This window comes from Protopterus annectens, chromosome 2.part1 (assembly GCF_019279795.1).
Source record: "Protopterus annectens isolate FY-2018-M chromosome 2.part1, PAN1.0, whole genome shotgun sequence".
Classification (NCBI taxonomy): Eukaryota; Metazoa; Chordata; order Ceratodontiformes; family Protopteridae; genus Protopterus; species Protopterus annectens.
This window is the reverse complement of record NC_056729.1, coordinates 1,962,617,466-1,962,634,327: the sequence shown is the minus strand read 5'-3', so window position 1 is coordinate 1,962,634,327 and position 16,862 is coordinate 1,962,617,466. Positions and strand designations below refer to the sequence as shown.

General features: G+C 42.3%; 1 protein-coding gene across 1 annotated transcript in view; it reads right to left on the bottom strand.

The window, feature by feature from the left end:
- LOC122794706 (interleukin-6 receptor subunit beta-like) overlaps window positions 1-16,862 on the bottom strand; it is a 1,250,292-nt gene that overhangs the window by 416,062 nt on the left and 817,368 nt on the right. Inside the window, exon 8 of the mRNA XM_044063351.1 lies at window positions 14,963-15,176. Coding sequence (XP_043919286.1) covers window positions 14,963-15,176 — 214 coding nt within the window. The remainder of the gene's footprint in view (window positions 1-14,962; window positions 15,177-16,862) is intronic.

The window sequence follows — 16,862 nt, the reverse complement described above, 5'->3', positions numbered from 1 at the left end:
ATTTCTCCTTATTTCGTATAAATGAGGCAGAAGTCTAAGGGCCATGTTGGTACATAGTAGCTTTCAGTCATCTACTATGTCAATATATAGAGATCCTTCGCTCTTAGATACTTTCCTCTGTGGTGGGTGTTCTAGCTGGCAGTTTATTATAGGTTTTTTTTTCTAACATCGATGGGATTGCATTTAAACCACTTAATATGTACACTTGTAATACAGAGGGTAATATTTATGACCTTAAATATCCTTGCAATCTTTTTTATGTGGGTGAAAATAAAAGAGCCTTCAAGTTAAGGCTACAAGAACTTATTAGGGACAACAGAAAACAAAGACTTGACAGTCTTATTGCTTTACATTTTAAATTATATCATCAGTGTGATCTTTCAGGTTTGCAGAGCACTATTTTAGAACAAGTGTTAGTTAGACATGGAGAAATGTGTTACTTAAAAATAAATTATTGTATAAAGAATTTATTTATATTTTGAAGCATGGGATTTTAATGCCTCCAGGCTTAAGTACTGAGTGCAACTGGAAGGATTTAATTTTAATATTTGATGTTATGTGATCCTATCTCGCCTACATTCTGAATGATGGGTTGAGCCTTATGCCAAAGCCAAGTCTCTTATTGGCTGAGCTTACTATATCCCAGGATGCACCACCAACAGTCCCCAGATCTCGCTTTGCGGCAACTGCAAGGGCGTGGTCTCGAGCTGGCTGGGCTGAGTAGCTTTATTAACTACTTTTTCTGCAGTTTCTCAGTTTGTGCTTGTATTTCAAAACAAAAGCCGCTTTTAACGGCTATAGCTATTGCTTTTGATATTGTGTTCGATTGAGTACTGAGATTTATTGTGTGATTGTGTAGAGTTTGTTTCCACTTCCAATCCAGGGCCTTTTGGTCAAACTCTTTAACTGAACTCTAGTGTTTAAAGTTCCCGGTTGTTACACCTAAGGTTGTGTTTTACAGTTTCTGTAAGCCTTGGCTTTTTGTCATTACGATTCTACAGTGATTAAATTTCCTGTCAGGAATTGTTAGCATTATGTCTCAAGCCCCTAGGCGGCTTTAAAAATGTACTAAATGTGCTTTTAAGATGTCTGTCACTGATGACCATCTACTTTGTGTTTATTGTTTAGGGGCAAAGCACTTGCAGGAGTCATGCAGCTTTTCCTCTAGGGTCCTCCAGGAGAGGAAAATAAATTAATTCTTAAAGGGTTGATTAAACCCTCTTTGAAGAAGCCTTGTCTTCCGACTCCTGCCGCCCGACAAGTCCGTCGGATCCGACTGCCAAGAGACCTAGGCAGGCCTCTCCTTCGCTCCAAAGACTTCGAGCCACTTCCTCGGAGCCGATGGCTGGGGCATCTCACCCTCGCCGGCTCCACTGCTCTCGGAGCCGACAATCTCATCGAAGTCCCGGCCGGTCCCCTAGTCCATTGGGGCCTTCTGATATAGACAGGGTGCTCCAAAGACTTTTCCAGTCCCCAGTCTTCCCCAGTTGGCCCATCCCATTGCTATTCCTCCTCCGACTGCTTGCCCGCCGAGCAGGTGCTCTTGGAGCCGGTGGAGATCTCAGGGTCGGCGGCTGGACCCGAGGGTGATGTTTCGCCTCCTCTCGGTGTTCGGGCTACGGGACTTACTATCATGGCCCGAGACTGGACGCCCCAGGATTCTGGAGGTCCGGCCATGAGGAGTGCCTTGGCCAAATCCTCTTCGCCATCTCTTACCAGCACCTTCCCTGGGCGTGGAGACTGGGTCCTTCCTGAGGGTTTTTCGGAGTCCTCTCCAGAGGAACCCCAAGGAAGAGATCAGAGGAAGCAGATATGGATGATGCAGAGGGGTCCCTAAGTCGCCCTCGGATGATGTCTCCTTTGCAGACATCTTGATCCTCAAACAACGAGGGGGCTGGATGTCCAAATGCTCCTCAAGGCCTTTGGGGCTCAGCTGGGTGTCTCCGCCTTCGGAGCTTCTGGATTTAGTTTGTCAAGGGCGGAACACCGGATACTGTGGAACCAGTCCCTTCTCGTCCAAACAAATTCTTATCTGCTCCCCGAGAAGGAGTTCCGCGTGGCTGTAGATGCCATGGTGGTGGCATCTGCTACACAGCAGGACGTGGCAGAGGCTTCAACGTCCATCCATCCTCCTAATAAGGAGTCTAGGAGTATGGATATTACCTTAAGGTCTCTGAATTACTTGGCACATTTTACTAGGCTTCAGAGGGATCTGGTCAAGGAGTTGTCAGACTCCTAAGCAGCTAGCCCAGTCCGTTAGCTCTCAGTTGGCTATCCTGACGCCAATTGCTAACTCGTCCATGAGGCTCATATCTTATCAGGCCTGGCTCCGCTTGTGTCAGTTCGCGGAGGCCTTCAAGTCTTCCTTCCTTTGATGGGTCCTCATTGTTTGGACCCAAGGTGAAAGACACCCTTACCGCTGTGAGCAAGAGGGAAAACGTTATCTGCCGGTTATTCCACTCAAAGGAAAATGTGGTTCCGAAATCTCGCAAGTTTTTCTCCCAACAGCAGGAAGATTCCCGCCCAGAGGCAGATTTTCAGGGAGACGCCGTCCCAGAGGCGGCAGAGGGCCCCGCAATTCTGGAGACCATGAGTCCTTTCGTGGCTCTTCAGCCTCCCACACGACATGAGGGATTGCCCGGCTGTGCTGCTCGAGCCAGTCGGGTGTCGCTTTGCCAAGCACCTAAAAGCCTGGGAGTCAATCACTCAGGACAGATGGGTGCTTGGATAATTGCCGGAGGTTACATCATCCCATTCAAATACTCACCCCTCCGTCCAAGAGAATCCCGGACCCACCACCCAGTCAAAGGGAAATAGCAGCCGCAGAAGCTTCAAAGCTGCTACAAAAGGAGTCATCCAACCGGTCCCCACAGACCAAATCGGATTAGGAAATTACTCCAGGTTCTTTTTAGTGCCAAAAAAGACAGGGGACCTGAGACCAATATTGGATCTCAGCAGACTGAACCTATCCACTAATCCAAATTCGAATGGTCACGTTGCAATCCATTCTCCCGTTGTTAGAGAAGGATGTTTGGATGTGCTCCATAGACCTCTTATCACATACCGATACATCAGGCGTCCAGAAGGTATCTGCGCTTCAGCCTGGGAGCCAGTCATTACCAATTTTGTGCTCTGCCCTTTGGCCTCACCACAGCCCCCAGGGTGTTCACCAAGTGTTTGCTCACCTGAGGAGCCTTGGATTCCAAGTGTTTCCCTACCTCGACGACTGGCTCCTGACTGCCACCACCAGGCATCTACTTATGGACAATCTCAAAGCCACCATCTCCCTGGGTGTTTCCCTGGGGATTACATTCAATTGGTCAAAGTCTGTCTTGCTGCCCTCTCAGCGCATAAAGTTTATAGGAGCAGAGATAGACTCAAGATTGATGCGTGTCTTTCTTCCTGAAGGATCCGAACCTTACAGGGCCAAGTGCAAGCTCTGATCTCGAGATCCAAAGCCCCAGCCAGAATGGTCCTACAGGTTCTAGGCTCAATGTCTGCCACGGTACTTTTAGTTCCTCTAGCAAGGTTACACATGAGGATTCTTCAGTGGCTCTTATCAACTCAATGGACCTTTCAAGATCTCCCACTCAATCATCTCATCATGATTACAGAAATATGCAAAAGGGACCTGCGCTGGTGGCTTCAGACATCCAACTTAGATCAGGGCAAACCCTTTGTTCTCCCCTCTCCAGCGGTTACCCTGACGACAGATGCCTCCCAGATAGGGTGGGGGGGGCATTGTCTGGGCAGGCTAGTTCAGGGATCCTGGCTCCTCTTCTCCACATCAACGTGTTGGAGATGAGGGCTGTACTTGATCCCTACAGGCCTTACACAAGTTCCTTCCTCAGGGTATCATCGCCATCCACACAGACAACATGTCGGTGGTTTGGTATCTGAACAAACAAGGAGGGACCAGATCGTATCCCCTTTGCAGAGAGGCCATGAGAGTGTGGGAATGGGCTGTAGCTACCAACCGCTTCTTGGTAGCGACCCACATCCCGGGAAAGTCAAATGTATTGGCGGACAAATTAAGCAGGACAATTCTCTCTCCTCACGAATGGTCTCTAAACCGCGCAGCCCAGGTTTTCAAGAGATGGGGACTCCACAAAACACCAAGTGCCAAAGATTCTTCTCCTTGATTCCACATCAGGAAGTACCGCCATGGATGCTCTAGCTCAACCCTGGCCAACAGGGTTGCTTTTATGCTTTTCCTCCAATCCCACTCCTTCCCAAAGTCATTCAAAAGCTTCCCAGCTAAGGTCTTCAATGATTCTGATTGCCCCATACTGGCCTCGTCAGATATGGTTTCCTTACCTGAAAAAGCATGCAGTGGACGATCCGTGGACCTTAGACCTGGTCCCGGATTTGCTAATTCATCAGTCGGGACATTGGCATCAGTCTCTTCAATCTCTGAAATTGACAGCTTGGCTCCTCCACTTCCGACCTTAGTCAGAAGCCACACACTAGACCCGCAAGTTGTTCACATTTTGTCTTCGGCCCATAAACCCACCACTAACAAATTGTACCTCAGTAAGTGGAAAAGGTTTGCTATCTGGGCTCAACTCAAGGGCTTAGACCCTATCACTGCTCCTGTCCCAGAGGTTTTGAAATTCTTAACATCCCTATTTAATCAGGGATCTTCTGTCTCAACTATTAAAGTTCAACTAGCTGCTATTTCTAAATTCCATGAATCTACGGATCCTCCTTTGATGAGCAGCAGGCTATGCAAAACATTCATTAAAGGTGCGAGTCTGTTAAGACCACCAGTTTTTCATCCTGCACCTCCGTGGGATCTTGATTTAGTGCTTGGCATTAACATCTCCCCTTTGAACCGGCTGCTACATGCGAATTAAAATATCTGTCATGGAAAACGGCATTCTTAGTGGCTATTACTTCAGCAAGAAGAGTCTCAGAACTTCAAGCCCTGTCTATTAAACCACCATATCTAATTTTCCACAAAGATAGAGTATCTCTTAGGCCTAATCCATCCTTTGTCCCAAAGGTCTGCTCTAGTTTCTGTCTTCAACAATCCCTAGAACTACCAGTTTTCTTTCCAAAATTCTCTAATGAGGCAGAATATACTCTCCATAAATTGGATGTTCACAGGCAATTACGCTTCTATTTAGACAGGACCCAGCAACTTCGTAAGTCAGACCAGTTGTTTGTGTCCTTCTCAGATAATAAATTGGGCCAAACCATCACAAAGCTACAATCTCAAAATGGATCAGAGATAGAATAACTCAGGCCTATTCTTCTTCAAATAAGCAACTCATCTATCAAAGCTCATTCTACCAGAGCTATGGCTACTTCTATAGCTTTTCATTCCAAGCTCGCTATTTTACTTGGTCCAACCCGCACTTTCATTTCCCACTACAAATTGGATGTGGCATCTAAAGGACGAGCTTCATTTGGTTCCACGGTACTCAGGAGTGTTTTCCAGTGAGCCACCCAGGATTCAGGTGCTAGGGACGCTGTCCCATCATTCAGAATGTAGGCGAGATAGGATCACATAACATCTTTTAGTTATGTACTCACCATAACTTCAGATGTTTGGGATCCATCTCGCCACATTTCTGATACACCTCCTTCCCCTGCCTTGCAGATCAGAAGAGATAGAACGGTTTTGAGCTCCACTGTTTTTATCTTGTTTCATCTGACGATGTTATATAAGCAGGGTATGCATGTGTGCATGTATGCGGACAAACTAGATCTGGGGGACTGTTGGTGGTGCATCCTGGGATATAGTAAGCTCAGCCAATAAGAGACTTCGCTCTTTGGCATAAGCGTGCCGAGGATCGGCTCCGAACCCATCATTCAGAATGTAGGCGAGATGGATCCCAAACATCTGAAGTTATGGTGAGTACATAACTAAAAGTTTTGTTTAATTGATCGTGTGATTTGTTTTTGTAATACATATATATGGAGTATGTTTCTTAATGCTGTTTTACTCCTTGAAGGCTTGTATGCTGAGGAGCTAGAGTTCTATTAAAAAGTTTCTGTATATTGTTAGCCAGTTATTCGTTGTTTTTTACATCATATATATCTTCTTTGCTACTACTATCAGTCCAGCACTACAAACAATTGCTGAATTCCTGCCTTCCCTTAAACCTTACTCCTCCTCATGAAAATTATTATGCATTTATTGTTCCCACAATTTACATTTACTTCTATGTAATTTGCTCCTTCCCTTTTCTAAAGATCCTCTTCTAGTTCTTTTCTTGCTTGTATAATATTCAGTACCTCAAATACAGGTGGTGTAGACTTTGATTTCCGTTTTCTAGTAATTGCTTTTTTGGCAGCCACCAGACTTAAACTTAATAAGACCTTACTATGTCTAGGCAATTCAGATTCTGTATCTCAGCTCAAAAGAATCATTTCCTTACTTACCGGCATTTGTTAACCCAATACTTCTGTTAGAGTACTCTGTAGGGAAATTTTTAAATCTACCAACTCATTACCCTCCCAGAATACATGTTCTCAGTTACCTCTTTCTTCTGCATCACACCTCCGATATTTACTATCTCCACCACACCTCCAATATTTGCTATCTATCAGAGGAAAAATTGTTTGCAGTCTGCTTGGGGTATAAAACAGTTATGCAAATACTTCCAAGCAAAGATCCTAAACTTTCTGGACTTGGTTGCATACCTGGGAGCCATACATTTGTATTCCCATTGTTTTCTTGTAAATTGCTTTTCCAGTCTTTCTTCCCAATCTTTTTTAACCTCCTCTGATTGATATGAATAGTTATCATGCAATATTTTATACGCCCTACTAAGTATCTCTTTTTTATCAGCTGCTTATGTTCTAGATTCCACTAAAAACTCTACCAGAGCAGGCGTTTCACTTAAAATTCCCCTATCTCTTTCTCTCTGCCTGTACTCTTAGATGAAACCCTTGCAGGGAAGGCAATCTCTAGCATGCAATCTAAATGTCTTCTTGGCCTTGTCCCACTCTATTACCTTTCCTGTTATTTGCTTCCAAAATCTTAGCTCCTTTGACAGGTTTTTCCAGTAAATTCCAGCCTCCTCTTGCTTATTTTCAGTACACCTATTGCAGTCATCCCTATTGGCAAAATCTCCTTTCTTCATTCTCGTATTGGCTTAGTACTTACAGCACTTCCTGCCACTTTATTAATACAATATTCTGTATGATTATTCTCCTTACGGATCTGCATCTAAAATCCTACTCTTTTCTGTTTCTTGAACGTGTTCCTTGCTCCACTATCATATCTTTCCACTTTGAATTATAACCTTCTCATGTTATGTATATAAGCGCTAACTGTGTAGCTCTAAAATATTTCTTCAAATCAGGTAAACTTAAACCACCTTGTTCTATTGTAAGGATCAACCTATCCCACCTAACTCTTGGCCTTCTTTTCTCCCAGATTCCTTCAATTCTTTATTAATTATTGTCTACAACTTCTCCTCGGTTGATAAACATATGATTGACCTGTATATATGACTAAAGGGATTAAAAAGTTTTTTTACTGCTTGTATCTTATTTTCCATATCCATAAATAGTTTCCAGTTTCTCAATTTTTATATTATCTTCTGTTTAGTCTCCTCCCATATATCCTTATCTGCCATAACAAAAGCCTTTTTAATCCATAGTCCTAAACACTTCATCTTATCATGTCCCCATAAATAAGGGTATTGCTGAACCAATTTGTGTATGGGTACATAATGTACAGCTATAGCCTTTGCTTTATCTTCATAGGTTCACAGGTAGGTACTAGGCTATTGGCCCTGGAGCATGTATAAGCCTGGCCAAATAAGTAACCTGGCTTTCACCACCCAAGAAAGTTATCTTCCTGCTCCCCTGTCTAGCAGTGCCACAGAAGTGATCCCCTGGATGAATTTCCTATTTCCCATCCAATTGTCAGATTTTTCTTAAGGAGGGCTAATGAGGAGCTTTGCTTGACATGAATGGGTAGTCTGTTCCAGAGCATGGGAATTCTCTGGGACAGGAATCTATCCCTCCAGCATGTTCTGTTTATTGTGGTGGCAAGGTTTAGGTCCCTGGAGCATGTGGCTCAGAGGGATTGGTGTTTCTTTAAGTGTAGTTTGTCTACCAGATCTGGGTTTGACATGGCTTTGTATGTTAGGCAGAGATTGCCTCTGAGTAGGCAATAAGAGATGGAGTAGAGCTGTTGTTTTTTGAGACGGTCTGCATATGGCATCTGTTTGTGGCCGGTAATCCTCTTAGTGAGATATTTCTGTGGCCTTTCTAGTTGTTGTAGATGTCTTACAAGGTACATGCCAAATGGGGTGTTGTACTCTATAACGGGTCTGATGAGGGATAAGTAGAGAGGAACAATGACCTCTTTTTTTCTGGAGGTGAACCCCTTTGTGATGAGGTGTGTCACATAGAAGGTTTTCCTGGCTACTGTGGTGATGTGATTATCAAAGGAGAGACTACTGTCCACCTGAGTCCCAAGGTCTCTTATCACACTTTCAGTGTTTAGTAGGCTACCGCCTATGGCAGTTCACGGGTACAGTGTTTTTCCCAAAGGGGATGACAAGGCACTTCTTGGCATTGAGCCTGAGGCCATGACTTTGACACCAAGCATCAGTCTCAGTGAGGCTCCTTTGTAGAATGTCCAGATCATTAGGTGATTCTATTATGGCACCTAGTTTGCAGTAATCTGCAAACTTCATTAGCCAAAGACCTGCTGTATTAGCCTGGACTTCTGAGAAGTAGATGCCAAATAGGCGAGGACCCAGGACTGAGCCCTGTGGTATTCCACTTGTCACTGGTCTGAAGTTGGATTTGGAGTCGGCTTCTTTCACTGTGTAGATTCTGTCAGTGAGCCAGTTGGCCACCCCTCTTGTGACATAGGGATTTATGCTCAGTCTAGTGAGTTTATGTATAATTCCAGAGTGGGGGATTGTGTTGAAAGCCTTGTCGAGGTCAAGATAGGCTGTGTGCACCACCTTACCCTCATCCACGGCTCTGGTGACTGCTTCAAAGAATTCAGTCAGGTTTAGGAGACATGACCTACCTTTTACAAACCCAAACTGAGTGGGGTCCAGAGTTTGGAGGTTACCTATGTCTTTGCTTATAAGCTCCAAGATTATACGCTCCATGGCCTTAAAGACCAGGCTCGTCAGGCAAATGGGGTGGTATTTCCCGAGTTCCGTGGTGGCACCCCCTTTGTGGAGTGGGATAACCATTGCTGTGTGCCATTCAGTAGGTACAAAGCCTGAAGTGAGGCTATGTTTGAACATGCACTTAGGCAGGGTACCAGTTAATTCTATAGTTCGTGCAAAATGCAGCCTGGGATGTTGTCAGGTCCCATGAATGCTGTGTTCTTGGCTTTGGAGAGTGCGGTCTTTACTTGTGCAGCTGTGATTACAGGGGCTTTGCATTCTTTCAGTATACTGATGGGCCCTTTGGAGGGTGAGGGGGGGGTGAAGTTTGCACTGAACCTGCCAGGATGTTGGCAATATCAGTTGATTCTGTATATCTAGTGCCATTGTACTGTAGCTCAGAACAGATCTGAGTGTCGCCATTGAGATTCTTGACATAGCTGTAGAATGCTTTGTGGATGTCTTTAGAATCAGTGGTGATTTTATTTTCATAACTAGCTTTGGAGGATTTTATGAGAGATCTCAGCATTTTACTGAGGCTGACCAGGGAGCTCCTGCAATCAGGGGATTTTACTATTTTTTGCAACAGTTCTTCCTTCTGTTGTAGAGTTTGTTTATGGCAGAGAGGGAACCACCAGATTGGCTTCCTTTTTTTTGGAGGATAGTGTATTGGTTCTGTTGGGGATGACATTGTGTATGTGCTTATACAGTGCACTGTATAGGATTCAGCAGTTGTACCTCAATTTTCCATCTGTATGGGTGTCGTGAAGCTTGCCACTTCTGTCAGGCGGGATATTGATGTTTAGGGTGATTAGCTTGTGGTTGGATCTGACCAGCGAGGAGTTGACCTCTGGTGTGGAACACTGATTGCCCATATTGGTAATGACCAGACACAAGATACTGCTGCCCATGGTGGGGGTATGGACAAGCTGATCCAGGGCGTTGGAATTTATGAATTCCAGAAAGTGTTGAGCAAATGAGTTAGTACATGAGTAGTTTTCCCAGTTGATGGTGGGGTAGTTGAACTCGCCCATTATTAGGGTATTGGGCTGTACCTTAATATTACCCAGTATATCAAGAAAAGTGGAGTGGGCATCCTGGGGCATGGCAGGGGATCTGTAACAAGGTACAACCTGGATTGCAGTCTTACCCAGTTTTAGTTGCACTTGGATAATTTTGGATGCATTATGTTGAGCAACCAGCCTGGAGGTGTGGATATCCTTAATGAATATGGACACGTCTCCTTCTTTAGTGTTTCGGTCCAGGTTAGGTGGCCGAAATGTGTGGTATGAGTTACAGCCTGGTAATGCAGGGGTGCTCTCTGGAGTCTTGAACCAGGTCTCTGCCATGAGTGCATTTTGAGGTTTAGACCTCTAGCATTGAGTAGCATTACCCTCAGGTTTTGCTTGCTTATACCTGCTATGGTGGTGAGTTTTTCATTTGAACCTTGCCTAAAAAAGGCACTATAGGGGTGGCAAGAGCCTTAGTCAGTATCCAGAATCCCAGGGGTGACAGGTGGAGGCCATCTCTGGCAAAGCATCGTGGTCTGTTGATTATGTTGTCCCAGGCAGACAGACACTAGATCCCGTTAGAATGACACCAGAAGCTTAGCCAATTGCTGAAGTCAATCATTTTGTCCTTGTATTGTGGTATCATTCTGGGTGATGGCAGGATGCTACTCAGGTCTAGGGTTATAACCGCTTGGTCTACATGATCCGAGAGCTCCTCCATGTTTCCTTTCATGTAGTCCAGGGAGGTACATCTCAGGTCATTCACACCAACATGGACAATGACAGAGTCATATTTGTACTTGTTGTGGAGTGACCTGAGTGTTTGTGTTATGTGGTGGATCCTGGCACCCAACAGACAGCTGACAGTGACTTTCTCCTTGTTTAGCCTGGTGAGTGGGACATCAGTGTGCCTGAGTATAGAGTCACCTATGACTAGTGTGTCAGGTACGTTGTTTTGCCTTATGGGCTGAGGTTGAGTGGCACATTGATTTTGTTGGCTATGTGTCATTTGGGTAGTGTTGGGCAGTGGTGGTTGCTTGTGTTTCAGCTTTGGATCCTGAAAACACCTGAAAAGGAATTAAAATGGTCCACAACACTGAGATGTCCTTTTCTGGATTTATCAGGTACAAAATAATATCATCTGCAAATAATGCCGACTTTTCTTGATTACCATACCAATTATATCTTTGTATGTCTGAGTCTCTTGTTTTCTTTGCCAATGGCAGCAAATATAAAGCAAATAACAAAGGGGGAAGAGGACATCTTGCCTGGTACGTTTGTTCAAACACAGTTTATGTGTGTGTTATTCCACTTTAACTCTTGCCTTCGATCCCTCATATACCCTCCTAATTAACCTTGTTATGGTATCAGAAAATGCAAATGCTTCCATTGTCCTACTCATAAAAACTCAGCTTACTCTGTCAAATGCTTTCTCTGCATCAAGACCCACCAATAACAGAGGTATTTTCTTATACAAAATCACACTGATCAATATCTATCAATTTTGAGAACACATTTGCCATAAATAAGAATTCCAAAATTAAGGGTGGAGGAAGAAAATACTCTTTTCCCAAATGTATCAAAAACATTTCCATCCTTGCCAGAGGAAGAGAGGAATTAGCATTTATGAGATATTTAGCTGCAGAAAGATTTGACAAAGAAATCACTGCAGAATCAGATCTGGGATTAGAAATACGTATTTATAAGACTAAAGAACCTCATACAGTCTATCTGCATTTTTTAGGGGCTGCAGACTGGCTGTCAGGCATACTGCAGGCTGTAATAAAAACTTCCTCCAAAGCTGGAAGTATAGAAAGAACAGATCTAGGTTGAGGAAATTCAAGTTGTAATAAATCATGATATTTTTTCAAAGAAAGTGGGATGTCATTTTGTTCCCACTGAAAAATATGAATTCATCCTTGCAATGGTTTTAGAAAAGAAAAAACTCTTCCATGGGAAAACATGAATAAACACTGCTCAGAGAGAGAATTCAATACCCAAAGGAAATAACTGCATTTGTTTCCTGTAAGTCTGTTCTCTGCACATCACAGTGGGAATAATCAGAAACTGAAGAATTTACTTTTCTTTTACCAGAAAAAAAAAAAAAAACAGAATGTTAAGGGTTAAGAGCCTGAACAAACTCCTGAGCTAAGCTCAATAAATCCGCCCTACCTTGGGAAACAAAGGCAGAGAATCACAAATGGTTAATATTTTACTTATTTTAAACAGTAAACTCCTTAGATGCAGAACAACTTTTAACAGGGATGTCACCCCGGAGAAAAGGTGTCTAAGTCTGGCCAGGCTGAGAAATATTCCTTGCTCCTTCCTCTGAGACCAATGAGAGTGGATCTCCATTTCCACAGAGGACACTCCGACAGCAGCACAGGATGTATCTTACTCCCTTGGTCCATGATGGCTGAAGGCACTACATCAGAGCACTAGGGAAAAAGATGGGTAGTCTGAGGAATGTGAAATGGCCAATGTAGAGTCGCCATTTGCAGCTAAGGGCAGAGAAGCAGCCTACTGAACTGGCAGAGGTTGTACAGTGATTTTCTTTTTCTTGTATCCAGAGGAAGAAAGAAACAATGAACTGGTAAGCAGTTCCATGGTTAATCCAAGAAGAAAGCCTGAAACACAGCTATTGATATCAGCAATAGTCGGCAAACAGATAAATATCAAAAAAGTAGTATTGTTCCAAGAATTACACAGTGACAAGCAAAACACACTCTTGCACCACCTTCTAAAAATACTTTATAAAAGTTTTAGATGTAGAAAGCAAACTAAACTTTGTTTAAAACTGAAATTTATATTAGAAACAATAAAATTGCTTCAGCTGGCAAAAATGTATTGAGACAGTTGCAAAAAACAATGTGATCTACCTAAAAGTAAGCAGTTATTTTCAAAAAGTATTGTTTTAGTCATAAAAATTAAAAGAGGAAGTTTTTTTTTCTCAAAGCAGCTTATCTGCCCCAGCTATAGATAAACAATCCAGCCATTGATCCAAGAAAGCCTTCAAGAGGTATGAAAGTTTTGAAAGGCTTGGCACCCAGACCACTGACTCTCTCTAACTCTGCTTGAGCTGTCAGTGGTCTGAGCATGTGGAAGGTGACATTAAGATTTGGAAGGTGGCCAGCTGTTATATCCTAGGCAAGATATAACAGTATAGCTCCCACAGCAGTGATCAAGTGACGACCATCGACAGGTTTGTATCCAGCCTCAATGGAACCAGCATGTGTCAATGGAACCAGCATATGTCAATGGAACAAGCATGTGTCTGGTAAGGAGAATTGGGATGAAAAGGCAGAAAAGGAAGTTAACAAAGGAGTAACTCTGTCCATCCTGGTATGAGAGAAGGAAGAGAAAAAAACATTTCCTGCGAAACCTTCAGGAAGGTCCTTCTCATGTTTTCTGAATCGGTGCTGACAGTAACAGACTGGCTCTTAACAGACTTGACAGACAGTGCTCTGAAGGGAAAACTCCTTCTGACCTCTATATATGAAACAGAAGAAGCAATATTTTGCTCCATAGATTTTGCAAAAAGATCAACAGAGTAACTGACAACTCTGAAACCCCAGAAGGGGAAATAGTAATGGTAGAGATAGGGGAATCCTCTACCCTGAGTTCTTGTGAAGTGGAACAAAAGAACATTTTTAGATCTGTCACTGCTACCACTCCTTTTCACTTTGTCTGATGGTGCCTATCACTCTGTTGCTTTGTGTAGAATCTTCTGATTTGGACTCAGACCCAGGTATTGATGGCATCAAACCAAAGACAAAGGGAGGGGATGAAGCCCACCTAAGGGGTTAATGCAGATCTGGTTTTCAAGGTTTGCAATGGCAACTTGTTGTTCTCATCTGTGTCTGAGAGTTGAAAAGGGTCACAAATTTAATAAAATCTTTGCCCAGACAGAAGACACATAATATAAATGAATATGTAGCAGAATGTTGTAGTCACCTCTGCATTTCTTAAAAGCCTAACTTCCATGTAGGCTGTACAAATCAATGCACAACCAAACTGATGGAATTTAAAACAGTTTTTACAGAAATAGTAAAAAAAAAAAAAAAAAGTCCAGCCTTTCTAACTGCTAGAGCATACTCGAAAACAATACTCTTAGCACATCCTTAACAGACGTTACCTTTTTAGATATAAATAGGTATATAACAAGAAAGGGAAAAAACATAAACCAGGTATTTAACAGAGCAGAAAGAAGCAAAATGATAAGATGAGGCAATGAAGAGATAAGAATGCCATATGGATGCGTCAACAACATCATAAAGAGATGAAAATTCTAAAGCTTCATCTTATTCCATCAGATGGAATCAAGCAGCACGTTCTAGAAGAGATGCAAAATTGACTATAATGTCAGAAAAGACAAAGCCACTCAACTATTGTTTTTTTAATGCTAAATATTTTGGGGACTTTCTTCTCCAATGTGATTTTTTTTTCATGTGCCAAACACGATCTGGAGTGAAGGTAGCTGGTAGTACATCATAGGTAAACAGAAGGGGCTGGTAACCTGTGCTGAGCTGACTGAAGGCCTGTGGCTTCAGTACTCTTGGATGACAATGCTGGATTTTATCATGCCATATTAAATGTTGCTAGTGTGACACTACTAGGTAAGTAGTAATAACACAATAGGTGCCATAGACAATAAACAAAGGATCCATTAGTGGACATGTTACCACTCAGAGAAAATGGTACAGCAGTGGATACTAGGTATGTTAGTAATAATTTAAATTCTGAACATTTTTTTTCTGCAGAACTGTCCATATTTAACTTTCATTTAAAATAATTAATTGCATATTTCACTGTGCCATTATTTCAATATTATTTCTTTGCAAAACATGTTAGGATCACCTTTTTGATGCAGAGCAGGTATTGTAATATTGGCACTTGGAGACCTTCCTTCTTTGTTGTAGGCATAAATGCTGATTAAAAAAGCAGCTTCTGAGAGAACAAGATACAATTCTGAGTGATTTATTTCATATTCCATCTTAGGGTTTACTCCCTCTACCTTTGGCAGTCTTAACACAGTGGCATTCCATCCATCAGCATGCTTTTCTTGTGCAACCTAAGGAAAAAAAATGGCTGATGAAAAGCAAAGCAATCACATGACAATTGACCTACACTGTTATAATGTGTCTATACATGACATCACTGGGCTACAACAGAAACTACCTACAAAGTCATATTGCAACCGCTCAACTTACAGACCATAATTATAACAATGATGTCAAATGGAAGGTTTTAGACAAATCAACACATGTGCTTTCCAGTTTCCATGAAAATTATTGTTACTGGTATCTGTGTTATTATTGTTGATACCATTGGGTATTGCATGCATAGTGCCTTTGCTACTATGTCTTGATTGCATTTATTAATTCTGCCTTTATATATGGATGTGTATTAATTTTGCTATTTCCCGGCATATCATGTAAAATACTGTAAATAGAGGGCAAGAAGCAATACCATTTAAAAGACATTCCTAGCTTCAAGAAATGACATGCAATTAAGGTTTGTTTTCCCAGCAAAGAAGCTAGGAGAAGAATGTTCAGAAACAGATGTGGCTACTGCAGCAATGATTATTTGAACACCTAATGTCATGGTAAGTTCAGCTTATACAACTGTGCTATGTTCTTAATATGGATCACTGCTGCAACAGCCTTAGCTATATGGGTAGATTACCATAGTTAACTATATTTGGGAGGTGGAAGTAGAATGGTCCTAGCCAAGCTTGATCTAGACCTACAGAAAGAATCAAACTTATAGTGCTTTACAAAACTATATACAGAAGGCCACGCAGCAGTGTCTGGAAGACTTCTAGAGTCAAACCCGTTCCAAAAAAAAAAAAAAACCCACAGATGAAGCCAAGGACTACGCAGAGTGGGCCTTGACCTTTACTGGAATAGATTTGTTATGGAGAGCATAACAAGAAGTAATAGCCTTAGACAACCATTTGGAAATAGTCTGTTTTGACATAAATAGTCTGTTTTTACACAGGTTGTAACTTCTTCTTACCTTCATAAGAAATACATTGATCCGAAGATCAGAAAGATTTAGCTCTGTCAAAACTGTACCTGAGTTGTCTGTGGACATCCAATGTATGGAGTGTCCTTTCTCCTTCATTTTTAGGTTCAGGGAAGAAAACAGGAGATGGATAGTTTGGGTTAAAGTAAACTTTGCTATGACTTTAGGCTTAAAAGTTGGATTAGTTCTCATATAAACTTTGAAAAAGGAGATAGGGCTGTTTGTTCATAAGAGCTTGTAACTCACCTTTCTTGCAGGGTTTAGAACAATCAGTTAAACTGTTTTCCATGTTAAGAACTTTTAAGTCAGTTAGATTAGCTGGTTCAAGTGGAGAAAATTAGCTTTTCTAACACAAAATTAAGATCCCAGAGAGGGGCCACCGGTTTACTTGGAGGCATCGTATGCAAAACACCTTTTAAAAATACTTTGACATGAGAAGACAAGAATCCATGGGCAGACATGTTGACATGGCCAATAAATGAAACTTGATGGAGGAATAAAAAAGGCCATAGGGATAATAACTCACATAAATATTTTAAAACCAGACAACACTTAGCCCTGAATGGGTGTTGGTCATGTTAAAACTTTTTCCATTTGCTAACACATGATTTTCTGTAATTAGGCTTACCTGCCTCCATTAATACCCACTGCTCATTCTTAGTAAACAGGAGCATAAGCCAAAGTAAGACCCTGTCATCGAGGTAGTCAGATGAAGTTGACAGAAGATGGG